Source organism: Apus apus, chromosome 5 (genome assembly GCF_020740795.1).
Source record: "Apus apus isolate bApuApu2 chromosome 5, bApuApu2.pri.cur, whole genome shotgun sequence".
NCBI classification, from domain to species: domain Eukaryota; kingdom Metazoa; phylum Chordata; class Aves; order Apodiformes; family Apodidae; genus Apus; species Apus apus.
Window position 1 is genome coordinate 38482130 of NC_067286.1, and position 23143 is coordinate 38505272.

The following is a 23143-nucleotide window of genomic DNA, read 5'->3' on the forward strand; positions in this document are numbered from 1 at the left end:
GGGAGCTTGGTCGGAGGGAAGGGTTTTTCTTGTTTTTCTTTTTTCTTTTTTAAAATACAGCATCTTTTAAAATGCACTGAGAAGTAAACAGTCCCCTAGTTTTGTCTTGGATGAGCTGGAACGCAACCATAGGAAAGAAAAAAAAAAAAAAGAAAAAGAAAAGAAAAAAAGTGAGACCCCGGCAGCTTAGCTTGTCTGCTGCAAAGTTTGGGATCCCGTCCGCTCATCCTTTCTAAAGAGGAATTTCTCAATGTCAATGCCTTGTGCAAATCCCAGTGTGTGGCAGCCAGGGGGATAATTGATCATGGTATGCTTATTGATAATTTGCTTTCAACCAAGAAAGAGAACAATTTTCACTTGGGGTTGCACACTTGCAATTCCACATTGTTTAACAGTATTATCATGTCACCTGTTACAACAGGGAAATATAGCACGAAACCCTAAGTATACTCAGCACTGTTATTTTTTCATCTTAAATGCATTCTAATGCAAATGCAGGAAATTCACAGAAAGCGCCTTTAGAAGCAAAGCGTAGAAAGTTGGCAGTAAGTCATAATGAAGTTTAAAGACTTTCCCCATTCCCCCTAACAATTCATCGATATGTGCTGATACTAACATGAAGCTTAATTAATTAGCTGACATTTATTTGTGTTTCTACGAGGCAAAACCTGAATTTTGAATTTGTTAGCTTTCTCGGTCATAAGCTTAAAACCGAAGCCAAACTCCCCCCCAACAAAAAAAAAGAAAAAAGAAAAAGTAGATGACAACAGATAAATGTAAGCTGAAATCGGAACAAAACATTTACAGTTCTGTAAATGCAATAGAAATGGCACTGTCCCAAGTATCTTGATTTCCACTATTGTCTTAAATAAAATAGTGAGAAAAATGCGGTATAATATCAACTATCCAAATTAAATATCTATGATATAAAAAATATTAAAAAAACCATAGGAAGTTTCAGCATAGTATTTCAAACTTAATCGGTTTTGGAGCCAGGCTTAAATAATCGACCATTCCCTGTTTTGTTGTTCAGCAACTTTGAGTGGCTTCATATAGTTTTGGAAAACACGATGTATTTTCCGTTTGATGCCCATGGTGGTAACTTTGTAGGTTTTATTAAATTAAAAATTAATAGGAAGCTGGTACTCCTGAAATAATCCCTGATGATGCCTAAGCACTTAGCTGAGAAACATTTGAAACTAAGAATCAGTCTTGTTTTCCTCAAGCAAACACATCGATCTTTCATATAGATACCTATTTTTTAAAAACTTGAATGTGAGAGATATAAAGAATGGATTAAAGTTGATTTATTTTCATGGTTTCTGTATTATTTTTGTCACTCAAAATATTTAAATTACAATGGAAACTGACGGACACTTTAACGAGAAAGTACAGGCAGCAATCACAATAGTTTAGTCTGTGAAGTGGGGAAGTCAAGGGTCAGAAATGTCAGATTGGCTTTTAGACAAATGAAAGAGACCTCTGGAGACTTACAAGTTAAACAGAAATATATAGACAAGACAGCAGGCAATTTTTTAGTACTTCGCGTTTAACAGTTTGATTATGTCGGTCTGTAATCAGCAAGAAGTTATACAAGCAATACTTCTCTGACAAACTACTAACACCTCTAATCCAAATAGTGCTTAGCAGCTATTCAAGTACTTGGACTAACAGGAATCCAGAGCAGACTTCCAGTTCTTCCAAATTTTTACTCTTATGTTATGGGCGAAAACAGCGTGCTTTCCGTCCGACGATTTTCCTTTGCGCTTTCTGGAAGCGCTTAAAATCGAGCAGACACCGACACCTTACGCTGTTGAAAAAGACGAGGCGACACCTGTTAACTTGGTGTGTGTGTGTGTTCTTGTTGGAGGCGCGGAGACAGCTTTGCCGGCAGCGGACGGCATGTGGCACTTTCTAGACCCCCTCTCTCTCCAGCTCTTCATCTCCACCTGCACCCCCAGCCGCCTCCCGCAGCCGGCTCCGGGTCCCGCCGCGGCCTGCCCGGGGCACTCGAGGCCGCGCGGCCGCCATCCCGCCGGCCCTCTGCGCACGTGCGCAACGACAGCGCGCAGGCCGCACGTGCGCAGCGCGGGGCGGGCCGCGGCTCTTCCCCTCCCCCGCCCGCCGGGCAGCCCTGGCAGCTCCGCGCAAAGTTACGCCGGTGGGATGAATCCCTCCGGCCCCCGGTGCGCGAAATGCGCCCCGCAGCCGAAGTTAAGGTGGTTTGCTAACTTCTTCCCCTGCAGCTCGCACGCGCGCTTACGCCCCACTCTCCCCATCCCCAAACTTCTGGAGTTCTTGTGGAAGCGTTTCGCGTGAATAAGTCCCCCCCGAGTTTCGGGGCTTGCTCCTTTCCCCAAGGAAGCCCGCTGGATTTTCCCTGGGAGCAGGATCAGGCCCAGGAAGCTGTACTTCCAAGGCAGCAGCGGTGCAGGCTCAAAGTTACCTTGGAGATGGGAAGCTTTTAGCGAAGGAGTGATTTCTCCTTTAAACACTCAAAGCGCTCGGGTTTTCCCGATGTCCTGGAAAGAACAATTAAGATAGCGGCTTATTTTCCCCGCTCCTTTATTTCATTATTAGTTTCATAATCTCCAATAAAACAGCGTGAAGTGCTACACCCCTTCCCAGCAGAGCGGGTCACCGCTCTCAGATAACGTGTCCAGCATGACGCCCTTTATCCCACCCGTACCCAACGCGTACTCTCAGGACGTGCAGCATTCTCGGACGGGGTCAGGGGGAAGCGCGGGGCCCACGAGTCCCCCCGGGCCCACGCCGTCCCCGCGGGCGGGCACCGGCACCTCCGCGCCCGGCCCTGTGGGCCTCGGGGCGCTCGCATCCCCCGGCCGGCGGCCCCCGCCCTGCCGCGTCCTCAGCCGTGGGAACCCACGGGGGAGACGTTGCCTGCGCCCGCCGAGTTCTAGAGAGTCTCTGCCTCCCTCAGCCCCTTTTCCCTGCTGGAGCCCAGACTCCAGAGCAGGAAAGTGTGCGAAACTGCAACTGAGTGGCGTTGTTGCGCCGGCAGCGGAGGTTGTGTCCCCTGCACGCAGAGTGGGAGCGGATCTAGGGAAGCAGCTGGAAAATGCCCAGAAATACTTTCACAGCGGTCAAGCCCGAAGATCCCTGACTCCCCTCCTTCCCTTCCCCGCCCCCGCCCCGCTAGCCCCATGGCCTGGCACCCCGCGTAGCCCGGCCCGCGGGCGCGGGGTGTGAGTGTGTGCGAGTGTACGAGGAGAGTACGTGTGTGTGTGCGTTTGTGTGTGTGTGTGTGTGTGTGTGTGTGTGTGTGTGTGTGTGCCGCACCTGCCGGGCGATGCCAGCGGCCGGGCTGCCCGCCGGGGCTGCGCCGCGGCTCGCTCTCCCCGCCGCCGCCGCCGCCGCCGCCGCCGGCCGCCGCTGCCTTTGCTGGGCATGTCTCTGGGGCCGGCGGGGCCCCGGCTCCCTCCGCTCCTCGGCTTATGGACGGCGGCAACGGCAGCAGCAGCGCTAGCAAGCGAGCGAGCAAGCAACCTGCACCAGGACTGCGCGGAGGAGTGGGAGCCCGCGATGCTTTGGCCTCAGTACTTTTCCTTAGCCTGCCTGGCTAACCAGGGCCATTGCTGCCGCCGCTGCTGCTGCTAGACACACAACACACACCAACATCAGGAGAGGGAAAAGTAAGGGAGAGAGGAAAAAAAAAAAATCCCAGGAAGATGGCGCCCACCAAGCCAAGCTTTCAGCAGGATCCTTCCAGGCGAGAACGGTAACACTTTCTCTTTATTGAACCTGCAGCAGCAGCAGCCGCAGCAGCGGCGGGCCGTGCCGTGACGCCGCCGGGGGCCGGGGCTGGCTGCCATGCCGGGGTGGGGGGGACCTGCCGCCGGCACCCGCTGCTCGCACAGTCGGGCACCGGGAGTTCCTCCTAGTGCGTACCGCCAGCGGCACGCACACAGACACACACACGCACACAGACACACACACACACACACACACGGCGAGCCGCGCAGCAGCAGCCAGCTCTGGCAGCCGCACCGCCGCGGCTTGCCGGAGCCGGTGCTTGGCGGGGCGCGTTGGCGAGCGGGCGTGTGTGTTGCGGGGGTGGAAGCCCCCCCCAGGCAGCCCCCGCCGGGGGCAGCGGGGCGCCGCGCCAGGCCCAGCTTGCCGGGTGGAGGGGCCGGCCCCGCCGGTGCGGTTCAAGTGCGGCTAGGCCGGAGGTGGGGGGGGCCGCGCCGCCAGCTGCGTCCGCGGGGCTGCCCGGCCCGGCCCCTCAACCCAGCCGCCGGGCGGGCTGTGGGTGCCGGGGCCCCCCGGGGTGGGCAGAGCGGAGCCGGTGCGCGGGCGGGCGGGGAGGCGGTGCGGCGGGCCCGGGAGGGAGGCGGGGGCCGGGAGGCGAGGGCGGGGGTTGCGGGGGACGGCGTGCTACCCCCCTGTTTGCTTCCCGGCCCGCCGCCTGCCCCATACACTTTTGTTGGGGGAGAGTGCTTGCTATTAATCTGCTCTGCTGGTGACACGAATTGCCCGTAGCGGATTTGTTCTAGTAAAGTGAATCTTGCTCGAAGTGGCTGGTAGGAAACAAAAGTACAAGTTCATATGATGTTACTTCGCGATTCTTACAAAAGTATTCAAAGCTCCCTTGCTAAACTGCGATGAGATAGATGTATGCCCAGGAGAGCAGCCGGAGGGTCTGGGGTGGGCTTTTCCCCTTCTTTGCCCTTCTTAAACTTGAGGGTAAGGGGTGAGGAAGGTTCCTGGTTAGTTCTAAAAATGGAAATTAACATTTAGACAGCTCTTAAAAGTAGCTGGGTCATGTGTTACTCAGTTTGTATTTCATAGCACAAGTAAGTCTGAAAAATATTTAAACAAAAATGAAGGCATCAGGCTCATTTTAATCTTAATTTCAAACTTGTATTTTTTTAGTACGATCAGCATTTCTAGTACAACTTCCAAAGCCCACAGGTTCTGTCTAAATAGCTATGCCGTTTTTCTGAAGGAAGCAGTCTGCCTGGTATCAGGAAACCATACGTTTCATATTCGCCACTGAGGTATTAGTGTGGCTGTGTTAGATGCGTTAGTATTAACTGTTGCACTTTGACAAGGCAATATTGATATGTGACAGAATTTGGAGATACATGTAATGGGGGAACAGTGCATCCTCAGAAGTCAATGACTTTAACTTACAGATATTCATCTTCAACTATAAATATATATTTTTTTAAAATCTCCATTTCAGTGGCTGCAGAGGAGCTTCTGCTGTGTTAATAACACTTACAGCAGCAGGCTTTTCTCCTGCAGAGTTCTTTGTTGGAAAAACAATTTGTATCAATAAGTCCTGTCCCCCCCTCCACACAATACTGCTGTCTTCCTTCTGAGAATGGCACTATATTAGTGCTAAGTGTATTTGCCAGGATAGCTTCAGTAATCTCTCCAGCAGAAGCATATTTGTGTGCCATTTTGGGAATTTCTCTGAGATAGGAATCTTGAAGATAGAATTAATTTCTAGGGGAAACTTCATAGCCTGTGCATGAGTGCTTTCTTTATCACCTGTCTCCATTTGGCATTCGGAGAAGGTAAATCAAAGTGCACGATTTGTTATTCTGCTCCACTTGAGAGCTGAACTAAATAACACTTGGTCTGAAATTCTGATTGAAGTTGTAGGAGGATATACTGTATTTAATTTAATGCCCTTTAATAGCATCTTCTTGTTCAGCTCTGATGCTGTCATTTTAAAGGTTGGATTGGAGTAGTTTTTCCCTGTAGGGAGTGGGAGGGCTAATCATTTCAGGGGGAAAAAGTGGTCTAAATTCCTAGAACACTAATAGCCACTAACTTGGCCTAGTGTCTGAGCAGTTGTTTTTTGCCCTTAAGGTTCAGTTTGTTATCACTTTTTACAATGCTCTGAACAGTTAGTTGTAAATATTACATGTAGAAGTGGATGACATTTTTTTTGTAGCAGAAATAACGGCAGTCTGTTTGTTCTTTAAAAAAGAAATTGGAGAAGATTGTTCAATGCTTCGACAAACAGGTACTCGAGTACACTTTATTAAAAGTTATGTAAGGTGCTCCTGAAGTCTTGCATGTAGCTATTTAAGCTGGCTTTGTACACATCCTTTCAGCTGTGTGTGCCAGGCCATTTGAAATACAGGCACATATCAGTTACTGAAGGGGTTTTGTAGTCTCTTAGTTACTGCTTCAGTAAGCTAGTTCTAAAGATTAAGAATCTTGTAAGTGAACTTTGTGTACATGCTTTGTTTAGTCTTCACTTCCACAATATTTAGGTAGATTGTGTTGTATTTTTTCAAGCAAGAGGTTAGTGATTACATAACAAATGTGAAAAGTAGTAGTCTCTAATGCAACCAAGCACTTGAATTGTTCTGAGACTTTTATCACCTGTTTAGGTTTTTTGAAGAGTATTTGAAAAGTTACATGCTTAAATTTTGTCTGATTTTCTTTTGAACTCTGAGTGTTAGGAAATTTTACGGTTACAGTAGCAATTTATGGTTTTACAATTGGGTGGATACATAACCAAGAAAATTAAATAGACAGAAGTGTCATGCGTGTGATATGCCAGCATTGATTTGTAAAGCATATAGTAATATCAGAGTCCTATTGGTTTAAAGTGAAAGAGAAAACCACCTTTATTTTGGCATTTCTTTCTAGAGCATAAGCTTAAACATAACAGTGATAAATGATGATATGCATTGTCTAACACTTGCTTTTATATAAATAGCTCCAGAAGATTGCTTAAATGATAATCGAAAATATGAAATAGGGTGGCCTTCATATCACAAGGCCAAGGGTCTACAAATGGAAAAACTGAAATAATGAAATATTTCCAAGGCAACAGACTGTCAACAAGAACAGTAATGCATGGGCATATCATAGAGCTACCAGAGAGGATATTAGATCTTATAGCTCTAGAGCCAGGAGTTATAATGACCTTTATTAAATAGAGCCCTCCCACATTACAACAATCTTTCCAGTTTCTGATTTATGGATTAGCAGTCATACTACTCTTCATAATTTGAAACATTCTCCCACCATATTTGATTTGCTGCATTTTTCTCCACTGGAATCATACATTATTTAGAGCTTACATGAGAGTATTGATCAACAAAAGTTATATTACATATTTTCAGTAACTAATGGGATTCTGAATAACAGAGTTTTGTCTGCAGCACTGTTTCTGCATTATTTACAGAACAACTGTTTTTTTCTTACAAGTTATATCCAGTCAGCTTGTTTTATAGCAATTCAATGGATTTCTATTCTAATGCTATATTATAAATAAGTTATAATTAGAGAGTTTTGTTAAGAGATTAATACAGCAGCCAGAACCATAGGTACTTTTAAAGAGAATATCAGGATATATTGTCAATGTCTGTCTCCTTTTATTAGTGTCTCACTTGAATTTCAGAGTCTAGTATACTGGCAGTTTCAAATCACATTTGTTTGAAGCTTGGCACACAAGTTTCCAGCCCAGATGGGAATTTTACTGCGAGAGTGATGTAAAACAGTTGTTGAAAATTGATGTTCTAGGTATTAGTTTAATCAGCATCCTTCCTAAAGAGTACAAAGTTGAAATTAATGTTTGTTTCCTAAAAAAAAATCTTTATAATGATACTCTCTTTACTGGAAAATGTGTCCTAAGATAAGAATTTTGAATAACTGATAGTGACCATGAAAATTAACTATTACCGTTTTATTAACATTTTGGGATTGATTCTGTTCCCAGAGAGGTCAGTAAGATGAAGTTTTACAAACGTGGCAGAATTTCATTTGATATCAATTAAGTAATTGGTTTTTTTAGACTTTGATGTTATAAAACCATGTCCTGAAATCTCATCTCTTTTGAATAAACTTTGTATTCAGTCAGTCCATTGGATTTGTTTTATATTATTGTCACTAGTAGTTCTTGCAGGCATGAAAGCACCTCATGTGAGGTGATATTTCAGTCATATTGTTTCAAAATGAATCAAGAGAATTTGTTCTGCAGCCTGTCAGCCTGGAAATCTTGTATTTTAAATATGAGATATTTTTAAGGTACATAGCCAAAACTTTGCATTTTCAACTGAGTAATTTGTGTCTTTGCTTGGTTTGTTTGATTGTGCTTAATGTTTGGACTTTGTTTTTCTTGTGAAGAAGCTGCCAGAGATTTATGTCTATGAGATGAAATGTTTTGAAAATTAATTTAATAATAACTGTGTTTTTTTCAGAAGAGGCAATTTCTTTCTATATAATATTTTTAATGCTACTGCATGTTATCTTTAACATACAAAGTCCCATTTGTGGGAGTGAGGTGTGTGACTTTTTGTTTAATAGAACTTTGCCTAATAAGGAGAATTTGTAATAATATTGCATTTTGCTGCATAAGATGTGCCATAGTAAGAATAGAATGGTTGCTCCCATGTCCTCTATGACTAGACCATTGTTCTGTGACTAGCTGGAGCAGTAATTTTGCAATACACAAAGTCCTAGTCAAGTGAATAGGACTCTTGTGCTATTGATTTGAACACGACTTTAAGTAGTAGAAATATTAGTTAGTTTTGTATGCTATAGTAGTATATTAAGCAGGACAGACAGGGTAAGAGTAGGATAGCATTTGTGTCTGTAACTTGGCAGAACTACATCCTATCTTTGGGAGAATATTGAGTTCGAGTTGTACCTTAATCTTTAAAAAAGTCTCAAATGAAATTATGCATATAATTAAAGTATGCTACAGAGAATCACAAGCAAGGATAAAAGTATTTTACTGTATAATTAAATAGATGTGAATTGGATCTCAGTGAGACCAGAATGACAAACTTTAATGCACTTAGTGGGAGGAGCAGTGAATGTTGCATCTGTGTATTATTATAAAACACAAAAGTTTTGAGATTCTCAAGTAAAAATGGAGCGGTCCTCAAGAAGATTCTGAGCTCAGCCTGCTGCAGCTGATAGTTATGTCAGCCCTTACCCGCCACTCTGCATGCAGGCAAGAACAAGTGATATGTAAGCAAGAATTTGAAACGGATTTCTGAAAGCAGGGTTTTGAAAATCTACTACAGGCTATTTTACCAGCCTCTCTTTGGCTGGTAAATTTTGGACTCATTTTGGACTTTCACTCTTTGGCCGTATCTTGTAATTTGTCTATTCTAGGGAACTCCTCACTGATGTCATGCTATATATGAAGAAGACTTTAATATTTATATGGAGTTTTTCTGTAGATAAGTTTATTTGTATAGCTTAGTGTGCATTGAAAAGTCTGCAAACACTGTTCTAAGCATTTTACTGATGAGATAGTTAATGCACAAAACATTTTTGAGAACTAGCAGAAGTGACAGAAGATGTAATGTTAGCATTAGGAATAAAATTCCAGCCCCCATTTTGACTATATTAAAAGATTGCTCTGCCTTCGTTAGACGAATTTACATTTCTTTTACAGGCAAAACCTCTGCTGAAATAAAGTGCTTTCAGAGAATGGCTTGATTGCAATTTAAAATTAGCTGTTAGCTTGATGTATAGTCGAAGTTCAACACTTAAGTTAAATAATTTAAGTGGAAAAGTACTGTTCCATTACCTGCAGGCGTGTTAGGTTTACATATGTATATAGTGAACTTACAGGGTATAGTCTGAATAATATGTATGTATGTAATCTACAATAATATCCCTAGGGCTTGGATTTTCTAAAGAGCCTATTGGAATTAGGCATCCAACTCATTATTGCATTTCAGTGAAAAGCGGGTGCCAAAATCCTATGAACCCCTTTTAAAATACTTGCCTGGGAATTTTTTCTCCAACAGGAGTTTAGAACAGGCTTCATTACACATCACATTCTTTTAAACTGAATTTTATTGAGTAATGAGTAGTCTTTGAACAGACATTTTGGATTAAATCCTAAAGGGTTATAGTTTTGCATGAATTTATTCATACAACTGATTTATTTATATTATGATAGGGAGGTCCAAGGGGGTGTTTCCTCTTGCTTATGTGTCATGTTTGAAAGTCATGTGCAAATTCACATTTAGGTTCAGTTTACTCACAGCCTAGGCTTGTATGAGTTAGGTAACTCAGAATTGTCCTGCCAAAGCTGCAGTTCGTTTAGCAAAAGTATAACATACTGAATTTTAAAAGAATGCTTGTTAGAAAGCTGTTTTTTCTTAGACGTTATGGGAGGTAGAATTTGTTACTTTGTGAGAAAAAAATGTAAGTGGGCAGTTTTCACAGGTCAAGGTTGAGGTCAATAGAAAGAACCGAGTGACTAAATCTGTACAATGCTGGCAGTGGGAATTAAAAAAGGAAGAAAGTATTAAAACCAGAGAACAACTGCCAGTGGTACTTCAACCTTCACAGCTGCAAAAAAAGTTGCTGATTTTATTTGTCTGACTACAGTTAGATGTAGGATTGGCATGTTTGCTTCACCTTTGCATAAATTACTGACAGTATGGACAGGAGGTTCTCAAAAAAGCCTATGTTGTAAAAAACCAAAATGTTTTATCTTGGTAAATAACAAATAGAAGATGAACACTAAAAGAGAAACAAAGGCTTTGGGCTAATTTGTATATTCATTCATTCTGAGTTGCTGTTTGGTTTTACAACAAAACTTGCATTTCTTCTGGAATATCGAAAGTACAGTAGTTTTTTTTTCAACAGCTGAATGAGCTAGGTAAATGGTACTCAAGTAGCAGTGTTCGAAGGATCCAAGTAGTTTACTAAAGTATCTTAATTAATCGGATGTTCACTTTAATAGTGAGGTTTCTTGTTTGTAGGCAGTGCTCTGTAACAAGAACGTATATTTCATACGTAAAAGGTGTATATGATTTCAGAAAGCATATTTTAATTCACGATCTATTTTTACTAAACAACTGTTTCAGATTAACAAACAGCAAAAAATAAATGGAGATGAGATAAAATACAGACTTCATATGAGAAGCACGAGAGAAAAGATACAGCAGATTCCAGATCTTTCAAATGTTTATCCTGCCTTTTATCAGTCACTCTACCTACACTTAAATTTCAAAACTAAGAGGTGATGTCTTTCTTTTTATTCCTTTGTTAACAGGAAGAAAAATGCTTCTCTACAGAACTGTGATTTGGAATCTGTTATTCCATGCTTTCTGAGGGCAGTTTTTCAAATTTTGTATCACTTTTCAAGACCAGAATAGGAGACCACAGGATGTAGCAAACACTGCAAATCCTGTCTTCTTCCCCCCAAGTTTATTCGACATACTGAATGTGCTTCTTTGGGAACATCCAGTATTTAGATTCTGGATTTATGGATCTTTTCAGTGTGATTTTTTTTTTAATTGTTTCTTAATGAGTTTGTGATACTACTGAAAAAAAAAATATTTGTCCTATTTATTACTTATTTTTTTCTTGTGGCAATTATCATATATTACAGTATTTGTTCAGTTCAAAAAAAGAACAACCCCCAAAATTATTAAGGGGCAAAAATGTCTTTTAACTGACAGAGAAGGGCAGAATATTCCACCTGAAAAGCAAAACTCATATTCTTTATTCTGCTTGTTACTAATTGTGAGGAAGACTTTAAAAGATTTTCCACTGACTTTTATACATATATACTGCAAAGTGTAGGCATATGTTAGATAGACACAATATATATATTTGCCTTAAAGGAAATAATGCTAGTTGACTGTCTTCTGCAAACTATAAATGTCTTACTTCAGATAAAGTTAAATGTAAATACATGCATTGGAATGGTGTGGGTTTTTTTTCCTCTAATGCTGTGAGGGAAAAGTAGGCTCATCCTTTTTTTTGCACATTTTTATTGTTCTGTGTAAATGTAATTTGTTAATCCTGTGAAATTTGTCATAGATAAATTTGCTTGGATTATCTTGTCACCACCGTATCTGCATTCTTTTGTTCATTGCTTATTCATAATTTAACAGTCTGGCAGTGAGCCTTTTTGGGATGCTCACAAAAGATATATGACCTCTACCAGCTGCTACTATAACCTGCAGAATGCACAGCAAGACATTAGAAACGTGAGGATTCCTCTACTGATTAAAGTGCTCTTCATTTAAACAGTCTGTTCGTAAGAATCTCAGGAATCTTTGCGAATAGCAGTTTTGATTTTTCTTTTCTCACAAAATTAGTCCTAACATTTCTTTTTTTTTTTTCCCCTGAGTGGGAAAACTAACATTGAAGCTGGTGGTGCTTTGCTTTCAGATGGACTAATGGAAATCAAATCCCTCATTATATATGCATATGTGTACATAAGTGTGCATGTGCATATGTGTATTTGCATATATTTTTACCTATCTCTACCTATGCATGTATACACATATATATGTATTTTGTGCAATTTTACAATGGGAGAAATCAGTCCCTTTGTGTGTTATTTTAAAACTAACTCTTCTATTAGGATATTTTTCAGCTTATGTTATTATCTAGTGCTAATTTACTGAAGAGTTGTCTGATTTAACCCTGCCTTAGCCCCAGCATCTTACAGATTGTATTGTGTAAATACTCAATATTATACAGTACATGAAAGACATTAAATAGAATGTTACTTGAAGTGTAACATTTTAGATTTTCATTGTTCTCCTGACTCAGTTTAGCATAAATTTTTTTTTTCCCTTTTTACTTTTTTTCTTCTTATCTGCAGATCAGCTTGTGAGTAATGGCTAGTTTTCACCTCCCCTTTGTGCTGGCATATGATTATAGTTCAAAATAATTCATTGCTAATCCATGCAGTATTGGTTCATCTCCATCACTCTGTTTTGTGATTAGAGCCTCAGGCCTGTAACAACATCCTTCTGAACAGTTTTTTATCCTGATTTTCTTTAACTGCAACTCATATTTTAAATAGTTCTGTCATTAATGTTCAGCTACCAATCCTTTTGCGTTTTTAAAAAATGTATCAATTACTATAAAATTAATATTTTGTTTGGGTTATTTTTCAAGGGTTTATGAGAAATGCTTGTTTTCCACTGCAGTAAGTCTCTAGCAGTGGTGTGTATAGGTCTTAGTTTATCTCAGCCAATGATGGAAATCTGACTTGAGTTTCTCATTTTTCCTTAGCAGGCTGAATTTCCTGTGTACTTATTTACGTTAGGTCCCTCAAGAAGTCCAGGATCTTAAAAAGAAATACCATGTCTTTTTGAAGTAGACCGTAGTGGAATAGTAGGTACAGTCGTGCCATTTTTAACACAACATTCCAAACAGAACTGGTGTAAAATAAAGCTGATGGAGGAACTTTGAAAATATGTAGTGCCTGATCCTACTGTGGTGACTCTGAAGTCACTGATTATTGGGTCAGATATGAACTGATATGATGGTAGAGCTGAGCGCATATGATACAATGATATCACACGTTGATCAGACTTAAATTTAATATTTCCAGATTATGAAGCAAATCCATCATTTCACATCAAATCATGCTAGTTTTCTGAGAAGGTCATCTAAAAGATTTTTCAAGACTTTGTTTCAGCATTGAGTAGTCCTATGTTCCTTTTAATAATTACTTTCATCTCATTGTATCCGTGTGTTTGAAAGTGTAGGTCAATAAGGATGATCGCATTCAGAATTTCATGATCTGTGTAGTGGAACAAATTGAAAGCAAAGCCTGTATCAATCACTGTGAAGGGAGGGTTAATTGTTACTGCTTCTCAAGCCTCTGGACAGATAAACCAGTAATGAAATACTTATTGCTCTGATATGTGAATGGCTAAGGATGAAACAATGGAAACAGAAGCAGTCTTGAAAGATAACAAAAAAAAGCAAAGAAAAAAGAATAATCTGGACTAAAGTAAGATACTGTGTATGCTGTGTATTAACATTTTTAAAGTTTTTTTTCATGTAATACAGCCTTCTAGTAATGAGGTAAGACAGCAGAATGCATTTGGTTTCTAAAGTGAATATAAAATATGAATTTAAAAGCTTTTATAATGCAAAAAAAAAAAAAAAAAGTCTAGACCTTAGGTAAAAGTAACATTTCTAGCATTAAGTGTTTTCTTTTAGTTTTTTTGTTTTTCATTTGTGGTACCATTAAGTGGTAGGATTTTTTATTTATTTAAAAGTGCAGCTGTATTTACTAAATTGAGAATGTTTTGTTTTCTCGTGAAGTCATTTAAAAGCATTTAGTCTACAACCAACCAGGACTCTAAAGGAGTATCTAAAGATAGAAGCAGCAAAATAAATATGAGTGCAAAAACAAATTATGGTATTACAGTAAACATTTAACTATTTCTAGAATGTGAACTTAACATTTTAAACATCTGTTAGTTACTTATATGTTGAAATATATGCAAAAATATTTAGCCAAATTGAAGTCTTAGGCCCATGACAATCATCTCAACACAGTGGGTAGTTCTGAAAATTAATGAGAATGATAATACTGTAAAGACTGTTCCAGAGTTTGCCCAAATTCATTATCTAAGAGTCTTGTTAAGAACATCTCAAAGAATTTTAACCAGGAAAATATTTTACTGGTTCAAAAGCATTTTTCTAAACCGTGATTTATAAAAGTATAATGGAATTATATATGCAAGAGCTATAGTTAGAAACACAAATAACACAGGAGCAGCACATTATGAAGGAACATTTTCTTGATAGCTAGGTTACTTGGCTTTGATTTTGCCCATAGGTGTCAAGCTTTCCTTATCAATTTATATTTTGGAATGGAAGAAGTGAAAAAGTGAAGGCAACTTAAAAAAAATGTTTTTGACTCTTTGTTAGTTGCTTGATGAGGCCTATAGCTGCTTAAAAGCTGAATAAAGTAATTAATAGTTTTAGAACTTGTGTAAATGTTTTTAGACAATCAAAAAGCTCTTTTAGGAGGAAGGGTGATGAGACACATCTTTAGATTTCTCTTCAGAATGTTAAGAATTTCCTGTTGCCTGTTTCCTGATGGGATTGACACAGCTGTGTATCATATGGAATGAAAGAGGAACAAAGTGCCTGACTTTGTTTTGTGCAGGTCCTTTATTTAAAAAAAATATACATTTGTTTGGCCTTTTTTTTTTTTTTAACAGATCACTGATATGAACGCTATATACAAAATTATCCAAGTGGGAGCTAATTATAATTAATTTATCTGGTTTTGGTTGGATAGAAAATTTTAATAACCGAAGTATATTACTTATGAATGTGGATTTTTTCTTTTTTTTTTTTTTTTCTCCTGCATGCAGTGAGAAAGAAAGCAGAATGCTTGAAAGATTACTATGTCATTTCCATTTGTATTTTCAGAAGTCATTGATATATAGAAGCGTGTGTGAGTATGTGTATATGCATGTGTAATCACTGGAAAACAAATCAGTTTATAGAGTTTCTTACTCATTTTGGCTGTTGTGCAATCTGTAGTGCATCTACAAAACGGTTTTCATGAGAGATATGAATGCAAAATAGAGAGGAAGGCGAGGATTAAAAATAATTCTAAAACAGTAATTTTGATCTGCATGGTCTCACTTCATGGACAGGTTCTTTGAAGAGAATTCAGGATGGGAAATTTATTAATGAAATTTTTCAGTAAAAAAGTGGTGAGAGCTTAGCAGAAGGTGGCTAATCTGGTTATCTTGGAATGGGTGAGGAAGAGGGGATGCAGATCCATGGTACCAGTAGGGCCACCATTCCACTTGCAGCCCAATTCCTGGTAGAGTCAGGAGCTTGTCTCATAAAGTTGTGTATACTCAGTCCCAGGTGGAATTTGTACTGCCTCAGTCAGTGTTAATTTCTGTTCAGGGGGCTGTATAAGGAAAATTAATTTGCTGTACAAAAAGTTCTGAGCATTGCAGTCATAGGCATGAAGCAGCTTCTTAACATCATATTATACCCCTAAGCTGTCAAGCAGGAGCAAACACAAATGCAGAGGGCAGGGCAGTGCTGGGCAGTAGTGCCAGGGATGTGTATAAAAGGCAGAGCAGAGGCGTATGTGGCTAAGTGGCATGAGACCCTTGGGTTGCTTCTGAGACTGGCTCTCCGTGCGAGGTCCGGACTTGTAAATCATTATGCAAATTGCGCTTTAAATCTTAAGTTTTGACCCTCGCAACCTGTCAATCAGCTGTGAGAACAGTTGATCGTGTCCCTGTTCTTTTTGCTCTGTGACTTCTTGGCAAATGTCTTCTTTCTGCTGTCTTTGATTAGTTTGATCACTTCTTGAGTACATTCTGTGGAGGATCTTTCTCATTCACTATCCAGCTTTGTGTGGGAGTTCTGCAACGTGTTGTCTGTCAACCACCCCCTTTTTTTCCTCTTTCTTCTCTTCATCTTTGCATAATCCCATGGGGAAACACAAGTATCATGTGGAAATTCGAGTATCATCTCGTTGCAAATGATTCATAGGCTCATGATGTTTCTATCTGAATGAAAATAGAGCCTTGCTTCTCTGTCATCTCCCCCATTATTGCCTAGCTTAGACTCCCGTAGTCAAAAGAGATCTGGAGTTCTTTCCAAGCTCTCCCTCTACTTTTCAGGGTAGCACTGCCATGCTGCCTGTTAGGACAGGTCTGTAATTTGGCAGTCTCACTGATACAGACCTCTCCCTAATAGCTTAGCAATTAAAAAGGCTAGTAGAGTAGTTGGCATTAGTAGAAAATAAATAGAATAACAGAAAACATGAACATTGATACAATTATGCCTATCCATAAATCCATGGTGTGTCCAGTGTATGTATTGTGTAAACTTTTGTTACCATAATTTCAAAAAGATACCATAATTTCAGAGAAGGACATCGAGGCTGATGAGAAATATGGAAGGCTGTGGTTGCATATCCTATATGCTGTCACTGTTTTTATGTTGTCAGTTGCAACTGGTTTTCGGGATTGTTGGGTATGTGATACAGGAAGCACTGGTCTGACCCAATACACGTGTTTTTACATGGTTGTGTAGGATGTTTATGGAAACTGTAGCAAGTCTCTGGTGATTCTCTGTCTTAGAAAACTGCTGGAGAAAATGGCCTCAGCTAAGTAGTTTTAGCTAGTATTATTTTCAGCACATTTAATGAATAGATGTCAGATGTGTCACAGTTTGATTTCACTGCTTCATAATGTATTTTTGTCTCATGTTGATATAACTATGAAAGACCTTATTGGGATTGTATGGACAAGACATCATACCATATGATGCCTTGAAAAAAAAGAAGAGTCCCTGCTTTGAAGAGTTCATAATTTTAATTGCTGTTTATTTTTCATTTTTTGGAAAGGGTTTTCTGTAACATAGTAGTTAATTTTACACTCTTATTTGAAGTTTGATTTTTTTCCATCAAACAAAGTGTGTATTAAGCACACTGAATTCAGTAAAATTAAACACTTGGATATTATTTTGCTTAATGAAACCCCAATGGCATAAAATTAATTGTGCTGATGACTTGAACATTGCAACGAACACATGTGCATGTCAATGTGTATTATACTTTTAAACTGGGAAACTGGGATGAAATCTATTTTATGCATGCTAACAGTAAAGAAAACCAACTAGTAATGGTATGAACATTAGTTTAAAGGGCATATAGTCGAAGTACATATAAATAACTTTTGTCGAAGGTATGTACTATCAGTCCCCATATAATTTCTGTATTTATTTCATTTTTGGAGAAAGAATCAATTCAGAGTAACTGTTTTCATAAATATGTAAGCAGAGATAAGTTATTACATGTCTAAATTTAACTAATGATATACACAGGTATTTGAAGTCACTTTTAGCTGTTATATCAGTGCATACTTGGCACTATTAGAAAGGCTTCAGATTTATTGAGGTAGCAGCAGGTATACAGTTTGCTCTTCGTAAGTTCCTCTAGCTTGAAATACTCCCTCTCATGTTGATTTATTTAAGGAAAAGGAGTGGGAAAAGAAAATGGTAGTTGAATGCCGTTCATCAGAAGGTTGATATCCATACCTGATTGTGTAATAAAGATCTGACAAGAAGATGTCAGGAGGAGAGATTTGGAGAGTTCAAGGAGCAGAAATTCAAATTCAGATGGCAGAATTGCCTAGGACCTTGAGAGGGAAAGTGGTGCTGGTGTTCTAGAATGAAATTGTACCACTGTGTAGACTTCCAAATAAGGTAAATACAAGTCAGACACTTAAAGGAATGTTTTGAAAGGAGACTGAACGGAAGCATATTGGAAGAGGAAGAAACAGCCTGATTTCATTTCGGGTTTGAATGTGTATGACAGTCTAAAACAAGGCCTGGGTTTACTGTGTGATATCATGAGAGGCTTAGGCTATGACTTGCTTCAAAACACAGAGAACTTGAAGTTGATGGGGTCCTCTGGAGATTATCTAGTCCAGCCATCCCTGTTGCAGCAGGGGTCAGCTGGAGCAGGTTGTCTAGGATGGTGTCCAGTTGGGTTTTGAATGTCTCCATGGATAGAGATTCCAAAGTGTCCCTGACCACCTTGTGGTGTTTGATCACCTTGTGACAAAAACAGTTTTCCTAATATTAAATTGGAGTTTCCTGCATTCCAGGTTGTGTCTTTGCCTCTTGTCCTACAGCTGTGCACCTCTGCAATGGGTATGGCTCCATCGTCTTTGTAACATTTCACTAAATAGCTGTAGACAGAAATGAAAACTCTTTTTCACCTGCTGTTCTTACAGCTTAGCAAGCTCAGGTCTCTCAGCCTCTTCTGGTGCATTATGTAGTGCAGTCCTATATATATATATCTTGGTGGCTTTTTGCAGTGGGTTGCTCCAGTATGCCCCTGTATTTCCTGTACTGGAGAGCCACAAACTCCTTTTTTCCTGATCCCGCAAATGTTGGGAAGAATGGGGCACCTGCTGTGTAGTGTAGTTAATGTATCTCAATATGAGCTGGCCTTCTTTACTGCAAGGCTGCACACTTGGTCCACCACAGTCCTGAGATCTGAGGTTTCTTGTCGAGTAGAACAACTCTAAAATTGTAGAGCTTTCCAATAACACTAATTTTATGGATGTTGGTGGAATGTAGTCAATTTGAATATGAACTTTGCCACAAAAATGTTAAGGGCAGGTCAATAACTCTACCTTCCCTGTGTCACCAGTCACAAGGGCACCCACCTTGTTCATCAGCAGGCCTACATTTCCCCTATTCTTTCTTTTTTTATTGATGTACTGGAAGAGACTGTTCTTGTTGTCCTTGATGCTCCTCAGCAGCTTTAGTTCCAGGTTGTCCTTAGCTTTCCTCGCTGCATCCCTGCATTCTCTTACAACATTCCTGTATTCCTTCCAAGTGGCCAGACCTGTTTTCCACATTCTGTAAATTTCCTTCTTTCCTTTACTTTATTCCAGAATACCCCTACTCATCCATGCACGTCTCCTACCTCCTCTACTTGGTTTCTTTCTCATTGGGATGCATCGGTTTTGAGCTTGGAGCGAGTGGTGTTTAAAAGTTGCCGAGCTTTAATCAACATCCATACCTTCCACAGCCTTGACCAATGGTATTCCAGCGAGCAGATCTTTGAAGAGCTTAAATGTTGCATTCCTGAAGTCCAGGGTTGTAGTCTTGCTCATTTCTCTCCTACTTCCACCCAAAATAGTAAATTCCACCATTTCATGATCACTACAGCCAAGTTTACCCTGAACCTTCACATCCCCAACAAGACCCTCTTTGTTTGTTAGTACCAATCTCTGTGATCAAGTTTGTTATGTGAATATACTGAATATTGCGATTCAGGAATTGTGTATTGAGTTTAAGGGATAACAATTCACCAGCAAGGTAACAGTGGGAGTCAACATCTAGAACAGAATGATTGAATTAGATTCTTTCAAAATACTGGGCATACTAACAGATACTAAGGTTATGCCTGTAGCGTAGTCCCTAGGAAAAGAGCCTCAGTTATTCTGTAGAGGGAAAATCCCAGGAAGTTACTAATCAGGAGTCTTGTTTTATATCCAAAATGACGCAAAACTATTCTGGGAAATGTGGTATTCTGTTTGTTCTTCTTATGCTTATCATTGTGGGTAGAATTAATCAGAAATGGAAGTGTGCTACAGATACTCATTAGCATAAATGGTTCAGCATGTTTTCTTTCTTTTTTTTTTTTTTTTAATTGCTTTAAAGCTGTGCCTTGAGCATCAATAGGTGTCCTGCTACTATAGAATTATAGAATAGTTTTGGTTGGAAAAAACCTCTAAGGTCATCAAGTATAACCGTTAACTTAGCACTGCTAAGTCCACCATTAAAGCATGTCCCTAAGCACCACATATACAGGTCTTTTAAATACCTCCAGGAATGGTGACTCCACCGCTTCCATGGGCAGCCTGTTCCAATGCCTTACAACCGTTTCAGTGAAGAAATTTGAAATGTCCTATCTAAACCTCCCTTGGCACAACTTGAAGCTGTTTCCCCTTGTTCTGTCACTTGTTACTTGGAAGAAGACACGCACCTCACTACAGTCTCATTCAGGTCTTCCTTGAGCCTCCTTTTTTTCCAGGCTAAGCAACCCCAGTTCCCTTAGCTGCTCCTCGTAAGGCTTGTGCTCGTGACACTTCACCAGCTTTGCTGCCCTTCTTTGGATATATTCCAGCACCTTAATGTCCTTCTTGTGGTGAGGAATACAACACCGGACACAATATTTGAGGTGCAGCCTCACCAGTGCTGAATACAGAGGGACAATCACTTTCCTACTCCTGCTGGCCATACTATTTCTGATACACGCCAGGATGTTGTTGGCCTTCTTGGCCGTCTGGACACAGTGCTGGCTCATACTCAGACAGCTGTTGACCAGTACTCTCAGGTACTTCTCCACTGGGCAGCTTTGCAGCCACTCTTCTCCAAGCCTGTAGTGTTGCATTAGTTTGTAGTGACACAAGTGCAGGATCTGGGACTTGGCCTTGTTGAACCTCATGTAGTGGGCCTCAGCCCATTGATCCAGCCTGTTCCTATCCCACTGTAGAGCCTTCCTACCATCAAGTAGATCAACACACTCCTGCTCAACTTGGTGTAATCTGCAAACTTACTGAGGGTGCACTTGATCACCTTGTCAAGATAATGGATAAAGGTATCAAAGGAGAACTGGCCCCAATACTGAGCCCTAGGGAACACCACTTGTGACCAGCTGCCAACTGGATTTAACTCCATTTACTGCAACTCTTTGCGCCCGGTGAAGAGTATGTTGCAGGTGATAGGTAATTTAGCATACCTGAAAATTTCTCAAAGGTCCACTGACAATGGATCTTGATAAAGGAGATGCCAGAATGGACAATTAACAGCAGGAAGAACAATTTTACTTCCATAAGAAGTTGGTACATGATAAGATTGCAAATAACTTTTAAAATCTTAAGAAAGTTGGGTTAGCTATGTCTGATGTGTCTCTAAGAGATAACGTGATGCTTGAAGAATGGAAAAAATAGGATTAAATATTAACATTTCCCTTCATGGTGTAGCTGTGTTTTACATTACATTGGCAGTATAGAAATGCACAAAATAATGTGGAGTGAATTAATAATTTTAACAACTGCTTCCAGACATTAAAAAAGTGCTCCCATGAACATCCAGAACTTCAAAGCCTGATTTTTCAACCAGTATTGCAGCTCATGTTGATGCCTATTATTGACCTGGAAACAGTGTTATTACAGGAAAAGAAATTCTCATTCTGTGGGAGCAGCAAGGTGCTGAAGAAATGCTTACTGCTCAAATGGACAGCATAGAGTCTCGGACATTATTTACAAGGGGATCATTTTTTTCTTGGAGTGGATCATAAAGGATTACATTGGCTGCAGAACATGAAAGACCACTACTCATGTAATTATGTGGTAGTTTACTCTGCAGTCATATGATTTCACTTTTCAGCATAAAATGTGTTATAACACTTGGATGTCTGGTGCTTTTTTCTGTTCTTACAGTGGAAGCACTGTGCTTGGGTGTGGGAGGGCAGAGGACTGGGAAGGAAAGGAAGGAAAGGAAGGAAAGGAAGGAAGGAAGGAAGGAAGGAAGGAAGGAAGGAAGGAAGGAAGGAAGGAAGGAAGGAAGGAAGGAAGGAAGGAAGGAAGGAAGGAAGGAAGGAAGGAAGGAAGGAAGGAAGGAAGGAAGGAAGGAAGGAAGGAAGGAAGGAAGGAAGGAAGGAAGGAAGGAAGGAAGGAAATTCTTTGGGCAAACTGACCTTGGTGATTAAGGAAATGTCTTCATGAAGAAGAGACTGTTTACTAAAGTGGGACTAGACTTCTTCATTTGTGGAGCAGAGGATCCCAGATGGAATCCTCAAGATGAAGACATACCTTCTAAGTAAAAGTATTTTGGAGTATTACAGATTTGTCCAGAGCTGCACAGCTTTTTCTAGAAGGACCAGATCAGAGTTACTGAAAATTTCTTCCTTTAATCTGATGGCTGGATTGAGGGTAGAAAGGAAAGGTCTTTTGATCTGCAGAAGGGAGGAAAGAAAAATTAGTAAGTGGAGGTAGCATTTTGTCTGAGAGCTTTTTAGCGTCTGGATGGAATTATTCAGGGCTGTATATGGTGTAAACATTTTACTTCTCCTCTTGAATCCATGAGCAAATATATCCAGTGTGTCATGACAAAGGCATATCTGGCCATGCAATGAGACTGCACATGAGCTTCAGGTCAGAGCTCAGAGGCTGTGTGCCTTTCTCTTTATGTGACAAGGTGGGGCACATCAAGTGTAGGGCTCTATTTCTTGCTCTCCCTGGTCTTAAGGAATCCCAGACGTGGACAAGGACAAGGTTGTAGGCCAGTTGAATGATTTGGTGAACTTGATTGCTGCCCAAATAGTGAAATAGTGTATACTCTAAACTCTTGTATTAATGAAGGTGAAGGTAGGAGGCAAGATTGGACTTACTACATTTTATCACAAAAGTATTTATTTGTACAAAAATGGAGGAAAACAGGATTTGTAAAGTACTGCTTGTTTCTCTATCAAAGCCGTTGGATGGAAGGTGGGGGTGGCTGACCAGGAGTTACTCTGGGAAGTAGGAGCAGGACAGAGCACAAACAGGAGGCCAGGCCTTGAGCACTCATTGATGTCCAGCACTTGGTGGTTTATAGATGATACTTTCACTTTGGAAGATAAAATGCACTATAATCAAAAGCTGTAATAAGCACTTTTAAAAAGAAAGTAAAAGTGGTGTGCTTTCATGCCTTTCATGACTTTTATGTTGGAGGGAGGAACCTGAGCTCTCTTACAGGTGGGCATTCCAAGCCCAGCTCCCTGTTTGTAAGTACAACTGTATTGTGCAGGGCAGCACACAATATGGTACTAATTTAATTTAATTTAATTTCTAAAAGTATTTCACAACAGAGT

The 23143-nt window shown here is 40.3% G+C and overlaps 1 protein-coding gene across 8 annotated transcripts in view; it reads left to right on the forward strand.

The window, feature by feature from the left end:
- The window catches only part of NPAS3 (neuronal PAS domain protein 3), a 616938-nt gene that overhangs the window by 177 nt on the left and 593618 nt on the right, over window positions 1-23143 (forward strand). For 6 of the 8 annotated variants that reach the window (XM_051621651.1, XM_051621653.1, XM_051621654.1 and 3 more), the window contains exon 1: window positions 3400-3739. The exons of the other annotated variants lie outside the window; for them this stretch is intronic. In XM_051621651.1, the coding sequence (XP_051477611.1) occupies window positions 3690-3739 (50 nt within the window). In that variant the 5' untranslated portion in view covers window positions 3400-3689. Of the gene's footprint in view, window positions 1-3399; window positions 3740-23143 lie in introns of those variants that run through there. 8 annotated transcript variants of the gene reach the window in all.